Below are 17,575 nucleotides of genomic sequence, written 5' to 3'. Positions count from 1 at the left end.
TAGGGCGGGGGACCAGGTGTGGCTGTCTACCCAAGGGTTACCATTCAAAGGGGGTTGTAAGAAGTTAAGACCCAAAAGGCTGGGCCCATTTGAAGTCACGCAGCAGGTCAACCCAGTGGCTTTCAGACTCCGGTTACCGAACCACATGAAGCTGCACCCAGTTTTCCACAGGTCGTTGCTGTCACCGTATAAAGGGGACAGAGAAGGGAGGGTCAATAGGGGACCAGCAATGGAGGAAAAGGAACACAGCTACCATGTAGCGGAGATTCTCGATTCCAGGTGGAAGGGAGATCAAGTAGAGTATTTGGTAATGTGGGAAGGGGAGCCGGAGTCGGAAAACACCTGGGTCATGGCAGAGGATGTAGATGACGAGGTTTTAATAGAAACTTTTCATCAGAGATTCCCTCGTAAACCTCAGCCAGTAGCGAGGTTCCGGAGGGAATACTTAGCCACCACCGACGAAGAAGAAGAGTGGGAGGGGTTCTCTGATTCCGAGGAGGAGGAGGATTCAGCGAGCCGGAACGAAGACCGATGGAGGGAAATGTTCGAGACGTCTGAAGATGAAGAAGATTCTTTTCGGGGTTTTATCTCCTCACCGCCCAGAGGAGAGAGTATGGGCGGGGGGGAAGGGGGCCCTGGAGGGGAGGTGGATGTCAGGGAACTGACATCAGAGGAAAGGGAGGTGGAAGGGCTCCCAGAGGCTGGGAGGGAGTCAGCAGCTAAAGCTGGGACCAGCAGGGGGAGAGAGTGTACTCGGGAGGAGGATCTCAGGAATGCTGAGAGAGACGCAGCAGCCAAGGCAGGAACTAGCAGGGAAAAGGGAGGGGTGAGAGACACGTCCAGCGAGAACAGCGGGGAGGTGTCAGAAACTACCATAGGGAGACCCATGCTTCGTCGGAAGCTGCCACGTCGTGAGTCCAGGAGACGCGTTTCCGTTAAGGAGCTTCTTTGCTGGAAGCGCTTCCGCAGACAGCCACTGTCAGACTCTACGAGTGACTAGAGCAGACATGTTTGAGGAGCTCTGTCACACACAGAGGTTTGTGGAGCCGCACAAACTCTGAGGGAGCACGAATTTACGCACAAGCAGCTAATCATCCCATCATAAGTACGGACCTCCGGAACAAATTAAGTACTTAACCCGAGGTACCACTGTATCTATCTGCATAACATCATTCAATAAATAAACAAGAGTTTGACATGTTGGGAAAGAAAATTCACAAGCACCCTAAATACTGTTGCGCAGCGGTAAATTGATCAAGCAGAGTCTTCTTCATAAACAGAATAAAAGTTTACTGAAGAAAATAAAGTTGTCCATAAACAGTATAGTCAAAGAGCATACACAGAATGCTCATAATAGCTTTCTGATTCTTCATAGAGGCACACATCTTAGTTACTGAGTAACTGTAGTCCTGGAGCTGCTCTGTCTGCACACACATACTGAGCAGAGAGAGACTACGTTACAGACACAGTCCATACAGCTCTCTGAGGCCCAGAGACAAAATGGCTACTTTATATAGGGAGGATGAGTTAAGAACTTTGCTTCAGGATGAGAACAGAAATCGCAGCGCGGCGGCAGCGGGAGGCCCCATTAGCTAAAGTGGTGCTTTAGGTTAAGAACAGTTTCAGGTAAGAACAGACCTCCAGAACGAATTAAGTACTTAACCCGAGGTACCACTGTACTTTGGGATTTCTTAAATCATATTATAAAAATACCATTATATGAAGCATGGATGAGATCTAAAGACTTGTTTGAAAGGAAAACACCGTGGTGGTTGTCACCCCAGGAAGCCTTTTCAGTTAAAAAATTAAATATGAAAGGAGATTAGATAACCTATAGAGATTTGTTGGAAGAAGACAATAATATACGGTAATCAAATCAGACCTTATGAAGAACTAAAATCTAGATTGTCAGGATGGATGGAATATCACCAAATTAATGATATATTCCTTAAAGATAAAAAAATGGATTTAATCATGATAGATCAATACTGGAGACGGTGGTATTACAATGTCGTACAAAGATGTCTAAAGTATATGAATTTTTGTTGGAATGGCATACAAAAGATGAAGAAATTAAGGAGGTCATGACTAAGTGGGCAAAGGACCGGGGATATAATATCAAGTATGAGAAATGGACAAGACTATGGAATTTAGGAATAAAATTTAACACATCCATGACCTTAAAAGAGAATTTGTTAAAAATGATGTATAGGTGGCATTTAACACCCACCAAACTAGCAAAGATGTACAAAATGAAAAATAACTGTTGGAAATGCATTGTAAAAGAGGGAAATTTTCTCCACATGTGGTGGTTGTGTGACAAGGTGAAGACTTTTTGGGATAGTGTGTACACTATAATGAGTTAAAAAAGATATTTAGGTACACCTTCTATAAAAAAACTGGAGGCATTTTTGCTAGGAATGGTTGGAGAGGACATTAAAAAGGAAGATCAGAAACTCTTCCTGTACTGTATGCCACAGCAGCAGGAAGACTACTCCTCGCACAGAGATGGAAACAACAGGATATTCTAACAATTTAAGAATGACAACAGAAAGTACATATGCTTCAGGTTACATACGCTTCAGGTTACAGACTCCGCTATCCCAGAAATATTACCTCGGGTTAAGAACTTTGCTTCAGGATGAGAACAGAAATCGTGCTCCGACAGCGCAGCGGCAGCCCCCATTAGCTAAAGTGGTGCCTCAGGTTAAGAACAGTTTCAGGTTAAGAACGGACCTCCAGAACCAGTTAAGTACTTAACCCGAGGTACCACTGTATTGGAGTATGCAGAAATAGCAAGGCTAACTGGAAGAATCCGACAGCAGGATGATGAGAACTTCCAAAAAGAATGGTCCAAATTTATGGTATACTTAGAGAAAATTGTACATAAATAAAGACACTCGAGGGGCTGAAATAAAACTCATAACGTTTATTGTAAACAGTTGGTTAGACCACAAGATGTAATACTGTAATATAATAAGGAATGTATGTCTAATGTATAACACAAAAAATTATTAAGGAATTATAGACATTTATAGAATGTATATATTAAGTAGTGGGTTGACAAAGCAGACGGCTCTTTATAAGTACAGTGGTACCTTGGGTTACATACACTTCAGGTTACAGACTTGGCTAACCCAGTAATAGTACCTCGGGTTAAGAACTTTGCTTCAGGATGAGAACAGAAATCGTGCTCCGGCGGCGCGGCAGCAGCAGGAGGCCCCATTAGCTAAAATGGTGCTTCAGGTTAAGAACAGTTTCAGGTTAAGAGCGGACCTCCAGAACAAATTAAGTTCTTAACCTGAGGTACCACTATAAGCTGGAACTGAACTGAACAGCAAACAGCTCAGCCAGCCTGCTTTTATAGGCAGCCGCTGTCAACACTGTAACAACAACACTCCAGGGTTTCCCACCTAAATTAACTGATGTGGACCTGATTGAAAACTATATACACAATACCCCCTGGTGGCCAGGGTGAGAATTTCAATACATAACAGTATATATAGTAATCACGCTTAAGCAAGAGCAATGTAGAGAAGCCAGAAGAGGGGTGGTGGGAAGTTAATTCGGATAAGATATAGATTTAAAGGAGAATAATATTGTTAAGCTGATTTGTGCTTAAGATATTTGGAAAAAATTAATAAAAATTAGGGGGACGGGGGACAAACAGCCAAGTACCAGGTGGAAGCACATGAACCAAACATGACAGAGATAATGGGCTGTATCTAACCAAGTTTCATCCCGAGTAATCCCAATGGAATCAATCAGCCCAAGTTTGCCATGTCCAACAAGTTCAATGAATAGGATTAGCATTGGGCACCACCCAAATCCTTGCCTTATAGGATCCCACTGCATGGACACAGCAACCAGCTGTTATTTGGGAAACATTTGAACCCCGCAACTGAAGTATTTCCCCCTCCATATTCTTCTGATTATTATTAATCACTGATTTATTTTTTACAAAAATATATTTCAGGATATCCATTATACAAACATATAAAAATAGATTTTGAGACTGTTGGGAATCAAGCCTTTATCAGGAGAAACTGGCCACTCTCCAGGCACCCGGCTTGATCTCCTGTTGACCTCCCTGTCTGCATTCCCAGCAGGATACAGGCTAGGTCGTGATAGGCGATCCTCCTCAGCGTCTGTTTCCCACGGAACAGTCCCAACATTCCCATTATGTTTTGCTTTCAAGCTACCAGCAGCTCGCGGGTGCATTGCTTCTATATCGTAACAGAGACCTGTAAAGGTCCCAGTTGTGGACAACTCTGGGGTTGCGGCGCTCATCTCGCTTTATTGGCCAAGGGAGCCGGCGTACATGACTAAGCCGCTTCTGGTGAACAAAAGCAGCACACAGAAACGCCGTTTACCTTCCCGCTGGAGTGGTACCTATTTATCTACTTGCACTTTGACGTGCTTTCGGACTGCTAGGTTGGCAGGAGCAGGGACCGAGCAACGTGAGCTCACCCCGTCGCAGGAATTCGAACCGCTTACCTTCTGATCAGCAAGTCCTAGGCTCTGTGGTTTAACCCACAGCGCCTCCTGCGTTCAGTAGCTTAGGGCCTCATCAAACCTAAATCCAGCCCTGCTACTAGCAAATGAACACTAGCTCAGCCTTGCGTCTTCTCATCGTGCTTTTGTTAAAAATGCTTCCTTTCAAAGCATGCACACGAAAGCTTATACCAAGAACAAACTTAGTTGGTCTCCAAGGTGCTACTGGACAATTTGTTTACTTTTATAGATATATTTTGACTGCATCAGACCAACACGGCTACCTACCTGATTCTAAAATTTAATAATGTACATCCAGTTTTTTCCCCCTTTAACTTTTTTGGGGGCTCCCAAGAGAGTGGGGCACTAAGCTGTAGCTTGTTTAGCTTATACGTAAATCTGGCACTGGATATGATGAACCCAGGTGAGGAGGAAGGTCTCCTTCCCTTTCTAGCATCCTGCATCCCCCCTCTATCCTGAAAGCAAGCGGCTGAATCGCACAGGCCAAACTTATAAAAAGGACGGTGATGGAATAGACGTCATAGAAATGGAGTGGTTAAAAGGAATAGCTTTTCAGCTTTAACTGGCTAGAAAGCAGGTTAACTTTAAAATTGGGAAACCTGGCTCTCCCAGAGGTTTCCCTGGCTTATGGGAAGAAACCCTACCTATGATTAACACCGGATACAACTCAAGTCTTTCAAAAGTAAGGCACTTATTTTTTAGGACAGTGTTAAGAAATTGGTAGCTGTTGTACAGAGTGCAGTCGATGAAGCTTTCGTGCTGGGAAGACTCTGAGCTCTCTTCAAGCTGGGAGATGAGGTGTTCTGCATATCCACTCTCTTTCGGATGTACACCATGAAGAACTGGCGTTTCTGTCATTTAAGTAAGCACACAGGCCATCTGCTCCAATTTTAAACCTGCAACATTATTATTATTATTATTATTATTATTATTATTATTATTCATTAAATTTATATACTGCCCTTCATCCAAATAACACAGCACAGTTCACAGCATAAAAATGCAAAATAAGCATTCAAAATAGCTAATGAAACGGAAACAAATACAACCCCCCCATTATTAATGTTAATCTCCCAAAGGCTTGTTGAAGAGAACTGTTTTCATCTGGTGCCTAGAGATATGTAATGATGGTGCCAGCGAGCCTCCCTGGGGACAGCATTCCACAAATGTGGACACCGTAGAGATGGAGTCCATGTTTATTATTCCTTATTTAGAAAACATCTTAATCACTTCATATTCCAAAGAGCAACCAAGCGAGGTATAAATATGCAATTTATTAAGGACCGGTTAGAAACGTGTTAAAACATCATTATACTGCTCCAAAATTAACAGTGACCAAGTCAGGATTACCCTCCTGGGAAGAAACGGTGGGATAAAAATGTCTTAAATCAGTACCAAAACTCCAAAACAGTCAATGGGAGAAGAAGCATCTCTGCCTCACCCAAGCCCCTTGCAGAACAGTGGATCATGCGACAGAGGTTTCGTTTCCAATTCCTTTAAAAAGAGACACAACTTTTCTCTCTCTGTGTGTTTAATATTTAACAGAAATCTCTAATCACACAACCGCCTCAAGATCATCTGAAACTTGAATCAAATCGATACCTTACCATGAGTTGAAATCTGAGCCATTTGCCCATTTCCAGGGCTGTCCTTCCTCCCTCCTTAGCCCAACCCAATAATCAGTTGCTTCCTTCTTGTCCAGTAGAAATTTCTGCAGTTGTTTTTTTTTTTGGGGGGGGGGAGAGAAAGTAACTCAGTATATGACAGACCTTTTTCAGAGGACATTATTCTCAAAAAGAAGAACCTCAGAAATTCTACACACTTGGTAGGATTTTCTTCAAATACACTAACATGTTTAAACATTTGCCACAGCAGTTGATAAAAACAGTACAGTGGTACCACAGAAGTAGAACAGAATTCATTCCAGAAGTCCTGCATCCAATCGGAAGCATTGGAGGCCGCGTCGGAAGTTTGGATTCCAAAGAATGTTTGTAAACTGGAACACTCACTACCAGTTTTGCGATGTTCAGTAACCCAAATATTCAACTCGCAAGGTGTTTGACTTCCGAGGTACGACTGTAATATGAAAACTATCTGCAAAAACTAACAGTCTTTTTTTATTTTATTCTTAGTCTTCAAGGCTAATTTATTCATTAGGGGTTTTTTTTGTAGCTGCCATTCCCTGCTCTCTGCTTCATATCCTGAAATGATGCCGGGCCCATGCTCCTACAGTTGCTTCTGTTGCCGTGGCAACAAAAACAAAAACCTTTAGGCGACGGTGGGAGGAGGAGAAAGAAGCTGTGGCCCTGCAAGTGCTAATGGCGAGCCCCATGTCCAAGGAAACTATTGGGAGAATTTGTCGTCCCTTCAGACAAATCTGGCAAGATGGCTGCCAAAGTAACTGTGGCCAGAGGGCCATTTATGCAGAGAAGCTGGAACACTGAGCACCATCTGGTGGAAAGGCAGGACATGAATTAGAAACAACCAAGCAAAATATGCTATGGCCTCATATAGCACTTGCCATTACACGATGGACTGTGTTTTACAGCCAAAGGTATTTCTAAACTCTCATCCAAGGGAGCCTCACAGAAAATATATTACAGTCCAGTAGTCCAGTCTGAAGCTACAAAAGCAGGATGGTTCACTTAAAATGTTTTTATACCACTCTTTTATACCACTAAAAGAGAAATATCTAAGTGATTCACACAATAACTAGTAAAAAGCAGTGATCAACAAAGTAATGAAGAATCAGCACTCTACGGGTGGTGCCTGACTGAATGCCACAAGGACTGAATGCCATACAGTAGGCACCAACACAGAGAAGGCCCTGCTCTGCACGTCCACCAGATGGAGCTCTGTAGGTCATGGTACAGTCAGGAGGGTCTCATCCACAACCCAGCTGAGGTGTAGATCTAGGAGGTGCACCAAACTGAGCTGACAAAACATCCCTGGTCGATACAGCAAACTAAAGTTTCAGGCATGGCAGTGAATCCACAAGGAGTCCAATGTCATAATTCTGAATGACCGGGAGATGATGTGCACCCAAAGAATATTTCAGGCCCCTCCACTCCAGTGCCGGGGTTGAAGTGGGTGGAAAGATCCTTCTACCTGCCCCTTGAGAGAGAATCTCTAAAGGGCAAGCAGACAGGTGTTATCTACTGATCTTAGCTAAGCCCTAGAGCACTAACTTCAAAGATTGAAGTAAGGGCCAATGGAATACTATCTCTGACACTGTAATGGGATGACTGGCAACTGGGACAGAAGCACTGAGCTTGATTGGGAGCTGTGGTGGACATGAGGCTCCCCGCTGCTGATTTAACTGGTAAATGACAATACAGCCTTGGCCTAAATGCTACTTGCGTATAATGAAGTCCACAGGGCAGACTGGAAAGGCTCTCACCATTTCACTTGGAGTATCGATTGCCGTCAGGGAGCCACCATAAGAAGAACAGTTGCTCTGACTGGAGGTCCAGTTTGCCTCAGCAGTTGAAAAATAGTAGCACCAGGCTTCATGCACGACCCAGCCCTGAGGGCAGGGAGTGACACAGGTAGGGTGCGGATGTGATGGTGTGGGTTTTGACAGAACCATGCCCTGAGGGCAGGGGTTGTGACCTGAAGGGTACTGATCCATTGATGAGCGTGTCAACCAGATAACTGAAAGAAAGAAAGTAATTTAAGAGCAGCTAACCTAACTGCACGTTCGAAAGCACCCCCAAGTGCAAGTAGATAAATAGGTACCGCTTTATAGCGGGAAGGTAAATGGCGTTTCCGTGTGCTGCGCTGGTGCTGGCTGGCCAGAGCAGCTTCGTCACGCTGGCCACGTGACCCGGAAGTGTCTCCAGACAGCGCTGGCCCCCGGCCTCTTAAGTGAGATGGGCGCACAACCCTAGAGTCGGACATGACTGGCCCGTACGGGCAGGGGTACCTTTACCTTTACCTTTACCTTAACCTAACTGCACAGCTACTGCTCTGGAAATAGAGGGGGCTATAACCCAAACTCCACTTAGCTTGGCAGGTAGCCCCACTGGATTCAATAGGGCTTACTTCTGAGTAGACAAGGTGAAGATTGTTGCTCTACTTAGGCTGCAATCCCACAACCATTGACCTGGGAGTTCCAGCCCAGTGGGACTTGCTTCTGAGCAGATAACATATTGATTTGTAATTCCATAGATTAAAATTGCAAATCTTTGCATAGGAATAAGAACAATAGCTCTGAAGAAAGTGATTGAAAACAAAGGCCTATTACTTTAACATTAAGAGGGGAAACAGCTGCGTCTGCTAACACTGAGGCATAGTCCATTTATTCATCGCTGTGGTGGGAGGTGCACCTACCCATCTCCTGCTTCTCCTGACTGGTGCCATTCCTAACACAGTTTAACTCCTTACTGCGGAGATAGGGCCAAATACAGCCCTCCAACCCTCAAATATTTGGTCCTTGGGACCCAGGCCGCCCCCCTCACCTGCCCTGCTGCAGGTCTAGGTTTGACCAAGCTATGATGCGTTCTTGAATTATGACTTTTGACATGTGAGTGCAGAAGTCTCTGGGCGGAATTTAAACTAGCATAAAGGAAATTGTTCAATCGGGTAAGCAAAAACGTGTGTGTTTTCAAGCTATTTCTCCCTTTCACCTCCCCACAGTCTGTTCTGAGGGGGGCCAGGCAGGGAGAAAGCTTGTTCCACTAGAGGGACTTATGCTGGCTCCAGCTAATGCAACTACAGTGATACCTCGGTTACAAACTCCGCTAACCTGGAAGAGTTACCTTGGGTTGAGAATTTGCCCCAGGATGAGAACGGAAATCATGTGCTGGCAGTGCAGCAGCAGCAGCAAGAGGCCCCATTAGCGAAAACACCCCTCTAGTTAAGAACAGTTTCAGGTTAAAAACGGACCTCCGGAATGAATTAAGTTCGTAACTAGAGGTACCACTGAATTAATTAAACCCAGCCTCTTGTCTTTTGCTTGACTAGAATATAGCTTTGTACTTTTCCACACAAGTAGGAAAAGGAGCCCTTTTTTTGCTTTAGAAAATAGAGCAGAAGAGAAAGTAAAAAAAAAATAACGCAAAGTTCACTGAATTTGTTAAAATAAATAATAATCTCTGAAGCACACAATTTCTAATCCATCTTCAAGTTCATTCTCTTATATTTGTTCTTAACTCTCCAAAACTCTTTGGGCCTTGAAGCTAAAATATAATAATTGCTGGGGAAAATAAACTAAACATTCTACTATCTGTGTGCTGTGCCTTGATGTTTCCTTAGTCTTCTTACGTATAATTTATATATCAACACAGCAGTTTATAACGTTCTGGATGCTGATCTTTTTATAAATTTTTTTTTTTTGCCAAGGGTCATTCGGAAGAAATTGAATTAAACGGTGAACTAAATGCAAAGTGAACCAGTAGATACATATTTTGTTCCATACATACTGGAAGGTTTCCTATGATGCTCAAAAAGGGTTCTGCCTCCCTGTGGTACAGGACTGCAGTCTAATTATCAAGCAACATGTATTAAATTGAGAGACACTCATACTTGACAATTTCCCTAAAGGCTCTGATGTTAGCCTGTTAGCCTGTAGCCGCTCTAGCTGGTGTGTGGTCTACTGTACAAAGCTAAGAATCACACCTGTTGCGTTGCCCCATTTTCGCCCCGGCCCTGCCCCTCAGCGGCCCTCATCCCCAGAAGTTCAGCTGCGGCCTGGAAAACCCAAACAATATAAGACAATATAACGGGAATGTCTTCTGTCTGCCCAAAACAGAAAGCCTCTTCTAAAATGGTGCCTGACGCCCACAATTTTTGGAAGCGTTAATATGAAATGGGGAGGGGCTGCTGACCTGATTAAACACGGGAGACATTTTTAGTTGATTAAAAAGGTTTTTCATTGATCGGTCAAATGGACATTGTAGTCCTAAAACCATGATACATTATAGTCATTGCCAGAGCCGTCTCCTGCTGGTCTTATGGAAGCTAAGGCTGCAGTCCTCTGCACACTGCAAAACGCTAATTCACGGGCAACCATTTTCAGGGGGAAATTGGTTACATGGAAGAGTAGCCCCATCTCCCTGAGATTGCCACCTGTTTGCTCCACATTTGTATTACGTTGGCAAACAGACACAGAAGCGCGTGTTTGCCAAGGTCCCACTGTTCTGCCTGTTAAGGCACAGAAGCAAACAATGACCACAAGGTGGCAGTCAAAGGTAATGAATAAGAGAAGAGCTGATAACTCACCGAGAACAATATTGCTAATAACAGAGAGAGAAGAGAAAGCTCCAAATAAATGCACAGTCCGATCTTTAAAAGTATATGTTTTCTCCTCCTTCGCCACCTCTGGTTTATTTTCACCAACTACAAGGGAGGGAGGGAGGGAGGGAGGGAGAGAGAGAGAGAGAGAAATGCATATGCTACGTGTCAGCTCCGTAATCAATTATCTTTTGACCAGTTTTGTGAGTATTCTGCGCTAAAACAAACCGAAACCACACAACCCTCCCAAGTTTTTGCACCAAAGTGATCAAAGCTATGTGCAATTCTGAAACCTGTATAGATTATGCAAGCTCAACGTATTAGCATAAAAAAGCTTTGCGGATAAATGAAGATTCACCACCACAACCACCCTGGCTGTTAAATAAAACCTTCTTAGCTATTCTTTTGCTTCCAAGACCGAGTAGGCATTGTGGCATGGAACTATCTGGACTTTATTTTATTTAAAAAAAAAAAAGAATGAAATGTGGGATTCTGATAAAGTTGGATTTTGCACCAAATATCACAAATCATGGTTCCACAGCACTGTATAATTCACGCTGTCTTGGCTGTAGTCATTCATTATTCTCGAAACACTTTTCAGACTTCTGGGCAATTAAATCATCACAACGACTACAGGTGATTTTTTGTTAATGCTGTCTGGCTAGCTCACTGGACATTTGACCCCCTTCACTTCAGTTGATTTTGAATTCTGGTGCTGGAGGAGAATCTTGAGAGTCCCATGGACTGCAAGAAGATCAAACCTCTCCATTCTGAAGGAAATCAGCCCTGAGTGTTCACTGGAATGACAGATCCTGAAGCTGAGGCTCCAGTACTTTGGCCACCACATGAGAAGAGAAGACTCCCTGGAAAAGACCCTGATGGTGGGAAAGATGGAGGGCACAAGGAGAAGGGGACGACAGAGGACGAGATGGTTGGACAGTGTTCTCGAAGCTACCAGCATGAGTTTGACCAAACTGCGTGAGGCAATGGAAGACAGAAGTGCCTGGCGTGCTCTGGTCCATGGGGTCATGAAGAGTCGGACACGACTAAACGACTACACAACAACAACTTCAGTTGGTAACAAAATCTCCATGCAAGTTATTTGTTTCATTTGAAAATGGCCCACATTCATTTTCAGCCACGCTATCGTGAATATGGCCCATCGTCATCCTTGGCTACATAGGCTGGGCAGGATTTTGCCAACTTCCAAAACCTGCTTACAAAATGGAATGACTGCGCATTCTGCAAAAAGAGATTTTTAAGAGCTCGCTCTTTAAAAAAACCAGAACCAACTACAATCTGTCTCCAATCTACGTCTTAATACTTTTCATGCATCAGAATTAACTTGCTTACCAGAATTTTCTCTCCTCTCTGAATGTTCAGAATTGTAACTTGCTCCGTTCTGTTGAAGCAAAAGAGTAACTTGCTCTGCTCTGTTTACAGGTTCCTCATAAGTATTGGCATGTTCCACCATTTTTGGCTCATCTTCCAGCAGATCTTTCATCCTTCAGAAAGATAATAGAAAACCTTATTTACAGGCAAAACAACCCTTGCTTGCCTACATGCAATTAGGAGCACCAGACGCCTTTATGAGAAACAAGAGGGAAGTATCAAAAATTGAGGTTTGCAGGGGTACAAATATTTAAGTGAAGAGGACAACCCCTTCAAAAAAAAATTTAAAAATACATTGATGTCTAAGCATGCTCAGTAGCCATAGGAAAGAAGAGAGGTAGGAATCTTTTCCCCTCAAATTTCCTTCTGTGTCACATTCCACAGAGCTAGATGCGCAGGGCAGCTACTGTAATTTTTGCCTTTGTACATAAGCTGTACATCTATAGAAGTTTATAAAATTATGCATGGGACAAAGAAAATGGAAAGAGAAAAGCTACTAGCCACCTGTCCAGTTGGGAGCAGCAGTGTTTCCGAATATTAGTTGCTGAAAATAGGGTTGCTATACATCTGGAATTTCCCTGTCATAGCCGGTATTCAGCCCCCTTAAGCAGTGTCTGTTTGGAAATCGCTGAAAAGTGGTGTGCGGATTTTCACTTTTCGAAATATGGCAACCCTACTGGACACCATGGGAGGTGAGAGTGCTCTTGCACAGGCATCTGGCTGGCCCCAGTGAGAACAGGATGCTGGCTAGATGGGCCATTGGCCTGAGCCCGCAGGCTATTCTTACAGTCTTAAGCTAGATTATACACTACTCTCACACCTCTCTCTGTCCTTGACGCAGGCAGGCAAGCATTTGGATTTCGAAGCCACATTCCAGTCGGGCCAAAAGAGTGGGTGCGAGATACAGTGGTACCTCGGGTTAAGTACTTAATTTGTTCCGGAGGTCCGTTCTTAACCTGAAACTGTTCTTAACCTGAAGCACCACTTTAGCTAATGGGGCCTCCTGCTGCCGCGGTGCCACCGGAGCACAATTTTTGTTTTCATTCTGAAGTATAGTTCTTAACCTGAAGCACTATTTCTGGGTTAGCGGAGCCTGTAACCTGAAGCGTATGTAACCCGGGGTACCACTGTAAATGAGTCCCAAGGGAGATCCAGAGGGCTGCCAACAGAACAGCCTCCAAATCGGTTCTATCCCATCTAATGCCTATGGTTTCCGTCCCCATACTTTCCTCCCCTCTCGCGGGTTTTAGGGACTGCCCGTCTTCCTTTATTTCTTTATGCGCTCGTGAGAGAGGAAGCAGAAAGGGCTTTGATTCTGAGTAAACCTGTGGGATTGGCAGCACGTGAGAGGGACGTGAGAAGGGTAGAAACATAAATCAAGTTCTGTCTTTTAATACTGTGCACCACCCCAGTAACTAACTTAGGGGGGGGGAAGACTTTAAGGCTCCTGTCAATGCACATTCGCCAAGCAACATCTTGTTACACAGACGGTGACAAACTTCTTTAAGCACCTCCGGAACTGCAGCTTCGTCATCGCTTGTAGTTTTCTGCTCCTTTAAGCACCCTGCCCACCTCCTGCCTGCCGATCGGGCTCTGAGTGGAGAGGGAATCCAAAATACCAGTACGTGTCAGCCCACACCCTCAGTGGCAACTCAGATGGGGCTCCGCCTTGCCTTGCATGTGGACTGGATTGAGCCAGCCGGCTTTCCTTGGCGCGCTTTTCTATTGAACCACGCCACCGCCGGCTGCTCCATAGCATTCTTATCTCCACGATGCCATTGGCTACTCATACTTGTGATGAGCACCTAGACATAAGAAGTTAAGTAGAGTGATCCGCTTGGCTTCCGATTTCATTCCCTCTCTCCTGCATCAGAAGCAAACCTGCCCATACCCATCCAGTATTTTAAAATAGCTGTGTTTGGGCATTCTCTCTCTCTCTCTCTCTGACCGTGAAGTTGAGCTTGATCAAGAGCATAGCTGTCAACCTTCCCTTTTTTTGCGGGAAATTCCCTTATTCCAGCGCCGTTTTAGATATCCCGTAGACTGATCCCTTATTTTCAAATCTGAAAGTTGACAGCTATGATCGAGAGGAGGGAAACTGAGGCTGACTGACCTTCCCTGCAGCCTGCAGGTTTGTGTACAGGAGAGTTTCGGCTGGAAATTCAGTCCCGCCGCAGCCCCCACTCCAGAAGAGTGTTGTCTACACTGCAGGGTTGTTGCAAGTTTCTCTCTCAGCCCCGGATCAACCCGCAGTGTGGACAAACAGCAGCGCGCAACTCCGCGGAAAAAGTTGTTGCAGGCCACCATGTCCGCCAACAACAGACTGGCTTGCAGGGCTTTTTGTATGCGCTCTACATGTGGCTACCTTTGAAGGTGACCCAGAAACTACAACTAATCCAGAATGCAGCAGCCAGACTGGTGACTGGGGGCGGCCGCCGAGACCATATAACACCGGTCTTGAAAGCTCTCCATTGGCTCCCAGTACGTTTCCGAGCACAATTCAAAGTGTTGGTGCTGACCTTTAAAGCCCGGCCCAGTATATCTGAAGGAGCGTCTCCACCCCCATCATTCTACCCGGACACTGAGGTCCAGCGCCGAGGGCCTTCTGGCGGTTCCCTCGCTGCGAGAAGTGAGGTTACAGGAAACAAGGCAGAGGGCCTTCTCAGTAGTGGCGCCCACCCTGTGGAATGCCCTCCCATTGGATGTCAAAACGATAAACAACTACCTGACATTCAGAAGACATCTTAAGGCAGCCCTGTTCAGGGAATTTTTTAATGTGTGACATTTTAGTGTGTTTTTGGTCTCTGTGGAAGCTGCCCAGAGTGGCTGGGGAAACCCAGCCAGATGGGCGGTATTATTATTATTATTATTATTATTATTATTATTATGTCCCTTCCAGTGGCACCACGGTAGCCTAACTGGAGGAATCTCCGCGGCCGAGCGCGCTTACCCCACCGCCGGAGCCCACTATCCCGAAGGCCTCTGGGATCAGAGGTGCTGCCTTCTCTCTTCTCCGACCCCCCTCCTCCCCGCCTGTTTGTTAAGTGCATCAGAAAAGCAAACTGAAATCCCACTCTCTGGCCACACTCCGATCACAGTGCCTACTAGTGAAGCCGGTGCAATAAAATAAAACTATTTGGCTATAACTTCTGCTATTCACACAGTGACCGCTGTCAGAGAAGGAGCAGCACCTATTTACAACTATCCTATTTAAGTTGATGGAGGAAAGGAAGAGCTTTACACATGTTGGGCGCGAAACCAAGCTTACGAATCTGGGATGTTATCTAGGCTGCGTCTTTCCCGCTCGCCCTCCCTCCTGCATTAGCCCTTTCCGCTCTGAGCTCGCCCGGGCGCATTTCTGTATCCGTGTCTGCGCGCACACCTTCAATGAAAAACGAACCGAAGAGGGGCGCAACAGCAATCACTACCAAACAGCGGTGCCAACTTGAATAAAGTACTTTTGCGCGGAAGGCGACAGGTAAGCTCCACCCCAGATTCAATGATAAGACCCCCATCCCCATCCCCGCAAGGGTCTGCTTACATCGCGGCAGGGCTTCGGTGAGCATCCGTCTGCCTCGGGATATAAGGGAGGAGCGCGCCTTCGGGGGAGAATGGCAGCTCGTTGGGGAGTCGCAGCGCCCGCCACCTGGCACACCCAAAAGTCCGTGACTCCCGGGCGCACCAGGAGCTGCAAAGATGATGTGCACTGGGGGGGGGGGGCGATCCGCGTATGGGTCGCGGCTATGGTGCCATCTGGCGGCTTCCTTCCCCGAACGAAAAGCGGCCAGCTAGCCCACCCCCACCCCGTCTTAACCGGACTCCAGAGAGACTTTGGGAGCTCTAAGCAGGCGGAGGAGGTAACCGCCTCAGGCCCATCCTGCCGGGCGGCAGGGCTCACCCCCTTCTTTAAAGGACCAGCGAGGAAAGAACTTATCTCTGCTTCAGGTGCACTTTAGCGTGCACAGCTAGATATGCAGGGTCTTGCTCGTCACAAGATCTAGGTATGCACTGGCGGAGGAAGAGGAGGGCGAGGGAGCGCCCCACCCCCGGCAGCGCGACCCGGCAGGGCGCCATCGCGGCCATCACCCCCCCCCCCGGCCTTCTCTCTCTCCCCCCCCCCCCCAGCACGAAGCTCCGCCACTGCAGGCATGTGCAACAGGTCTCTGGGGAGTTGGACGTGCCTGATCTAGGGGGAGGGGGATTCTTTTAGATTACCTGCTGCGCTGTTTTTCTCCGGCGAATTGTCACCTCTCGCGGGGACCTGGTTACGATCCTGAAGCCAGCCTGCCGGAGCGATGGAATGGCAGTCGAATCATCCCGGCCCCTTCTTTTCTTGTAATGACCACTCCCACTTGGACGCCGGAGGCGGCGCTGTGTTTTAAACCAGAGCCTAGGACTTGCCGATCAGAAGGTCGGCGGTCCCTGCTCCTGTCAACCTAGCAGTTCGAAAGCACGTCAAAGTGCAAGTAGATAAAAACTGCTACATACATTAAGCAAAATAGACACACCGCCACCGGACCCCCCCACCCCCACCTCTCCCCCCCCCCACTTTTCTTCCTAATGTCTCAACAAATGAAACTGATTTGTAAAAATGTTACATGGAAAAAATACAAGAGACATTACACATACTTCTGTAAATGTATAAAATCTTTAATAATAATAATAATAATAAAATATCAAAATATAAATAGGTACTGCTCCGGCGGGAAGGTAAAAGGTTTTTCCTTGCGCTGCTCTGGTTCGCCAGAAGCGGCTTAATCATGCTGGCCACATGACCTGGAAGCTGTACGCCGGCTCCCTCGGCCAATAAAGCGAGATGAGCGCCGCAACCCCAGAGTCTGTCACAACTGGACCTAATGGTCAGGGGTCCCTTTACCTTTAATACAGTCTTACTCCGCTTCGAGAAAGAAGACAGTACAGTGGTACCTTTGGTTAAGAACTTAATTCATTCTGGAGGTCCGTTCTTAACCTGAAACTGTTCTTAACCTGAAGCAGCACTTTAGCTAATGGGGCCTCCTGCTGCCGCTGCGCTGCCGGAGCACAATTTCTGTTCTCATCCTGAAGCAAAGTTCTTAACCCGAGGTTAAGAGGAGGTTAAGGGGTGATATGATAGCCATGTTCAAATATATAAAAGGATGTCACATAGAGGAGGGAGAAAGGTTGTTTTCTGCTGCTCCAGAGAAGCGGACACGGAGCAATGGATCCAAACTACAAGAAAGAAGATTCCACCTAAACATTAGGAAGAACTTCCTGACAGTAAGAGCTGTTTGACAGTGGAATTTGCTGCCAAGGAGTGTGGTGGAGTCTCCTTTTTTGGAGGTCTTTAAGCAGAGGCTTGACAACCATATGTCAGGAGTGCTCTGATGGTGTTTCCTGCTTGGCAGGGGGTTGGACTCGATGGCCCTTGTGGTCTCTTCCAACTCTATGATTCTAC

General features: G+C 45.9%; 1 protein-coding gene across 3 annotated transcripts; it reads right to left on the bottom strand.

The window, feature by feature from the left end:
• Positions 1 to 5,186: 5,186 nt before the first annotated feature.
• Positions 5,187 to 16,478, bottom strand: LOC309525196 (early activation antigen CD69-like). Of its 3 annotated transcripts, none has more exons than XR_014216093.1 (6): positions 16,357 to 16,478; positions 12,103 to 12,254; positions 10,738 to 10,854; positions 7,916 to 8,169; positions 6,123 to 6,226; positions 5,187 to 5,411 (listed from the first exon to the last, which is right to left on the bottom strand). XR_014216093.1 is itself a non-coding variant. In XM_082210692.1 (6 exons), coding segments are annotated over exons 1-6 (744 nt in total). In that variant the 5' UTR covers positions 15,685 to 15,902; the 3' UTR covers positions 5,187 to 5,296. The 3 variants fall into 3 exon arrangements, 1 of the variants encoding a protein (XP_082066818.1); XR_014216094.1 differs by lacking the exon at positions 16,357 to 16,478 and adding an exon at positions 13,625 to 14,040 and having other exon boundaries at positions 12,103 to 13,556; XM_082210692.1 differs by lacking the exon at positions 16,357 to 16,478 and adding an exon at positions 15,683 to 15,902.
• Positions 16,479 to 17,575: the final 1,097 nt, after the last annotated feature.

This window comes from Podarcis vaucheri (assembly GCF_965113315.1).
Source record: "Podarcis vaucheri genome assembly, chromosome: 2".
NCBI classification, from domain to species: Eukaryota; Metazoa; Chordata; class Lepidosauria; order Squamata; family Lacertidae; genus Podarcis; species Podarcis vaucheri.
The sequence above is the reverse complement of the archived record's forward strand: the minus strand, read 5'-3'. Positions and strand labels throughout refer to the sequence as shown.

What these genes read in the sequence shown, in the direction of transcription:
- LOC309525196 (XM_082210692.1), bottom strand. An exon ending in TATTAGCAATATTGTTCTCG is followed by an intron (nt 8,170 to 10,737) that starts GTGAGTTATCAG and finishes TCTTTCTTTCAG; the next exon opens with TTATCTGGTTGACACGCTCA. An exon ending in TCGATACTCCAAGTGAAATG is followed by an intron (nt 6,227 to 7,915) that starts GTGAGAGCCTTT and finishes AAACAACTGCAG; the next exon opens with AAATTTCTACTGGACAAGAA.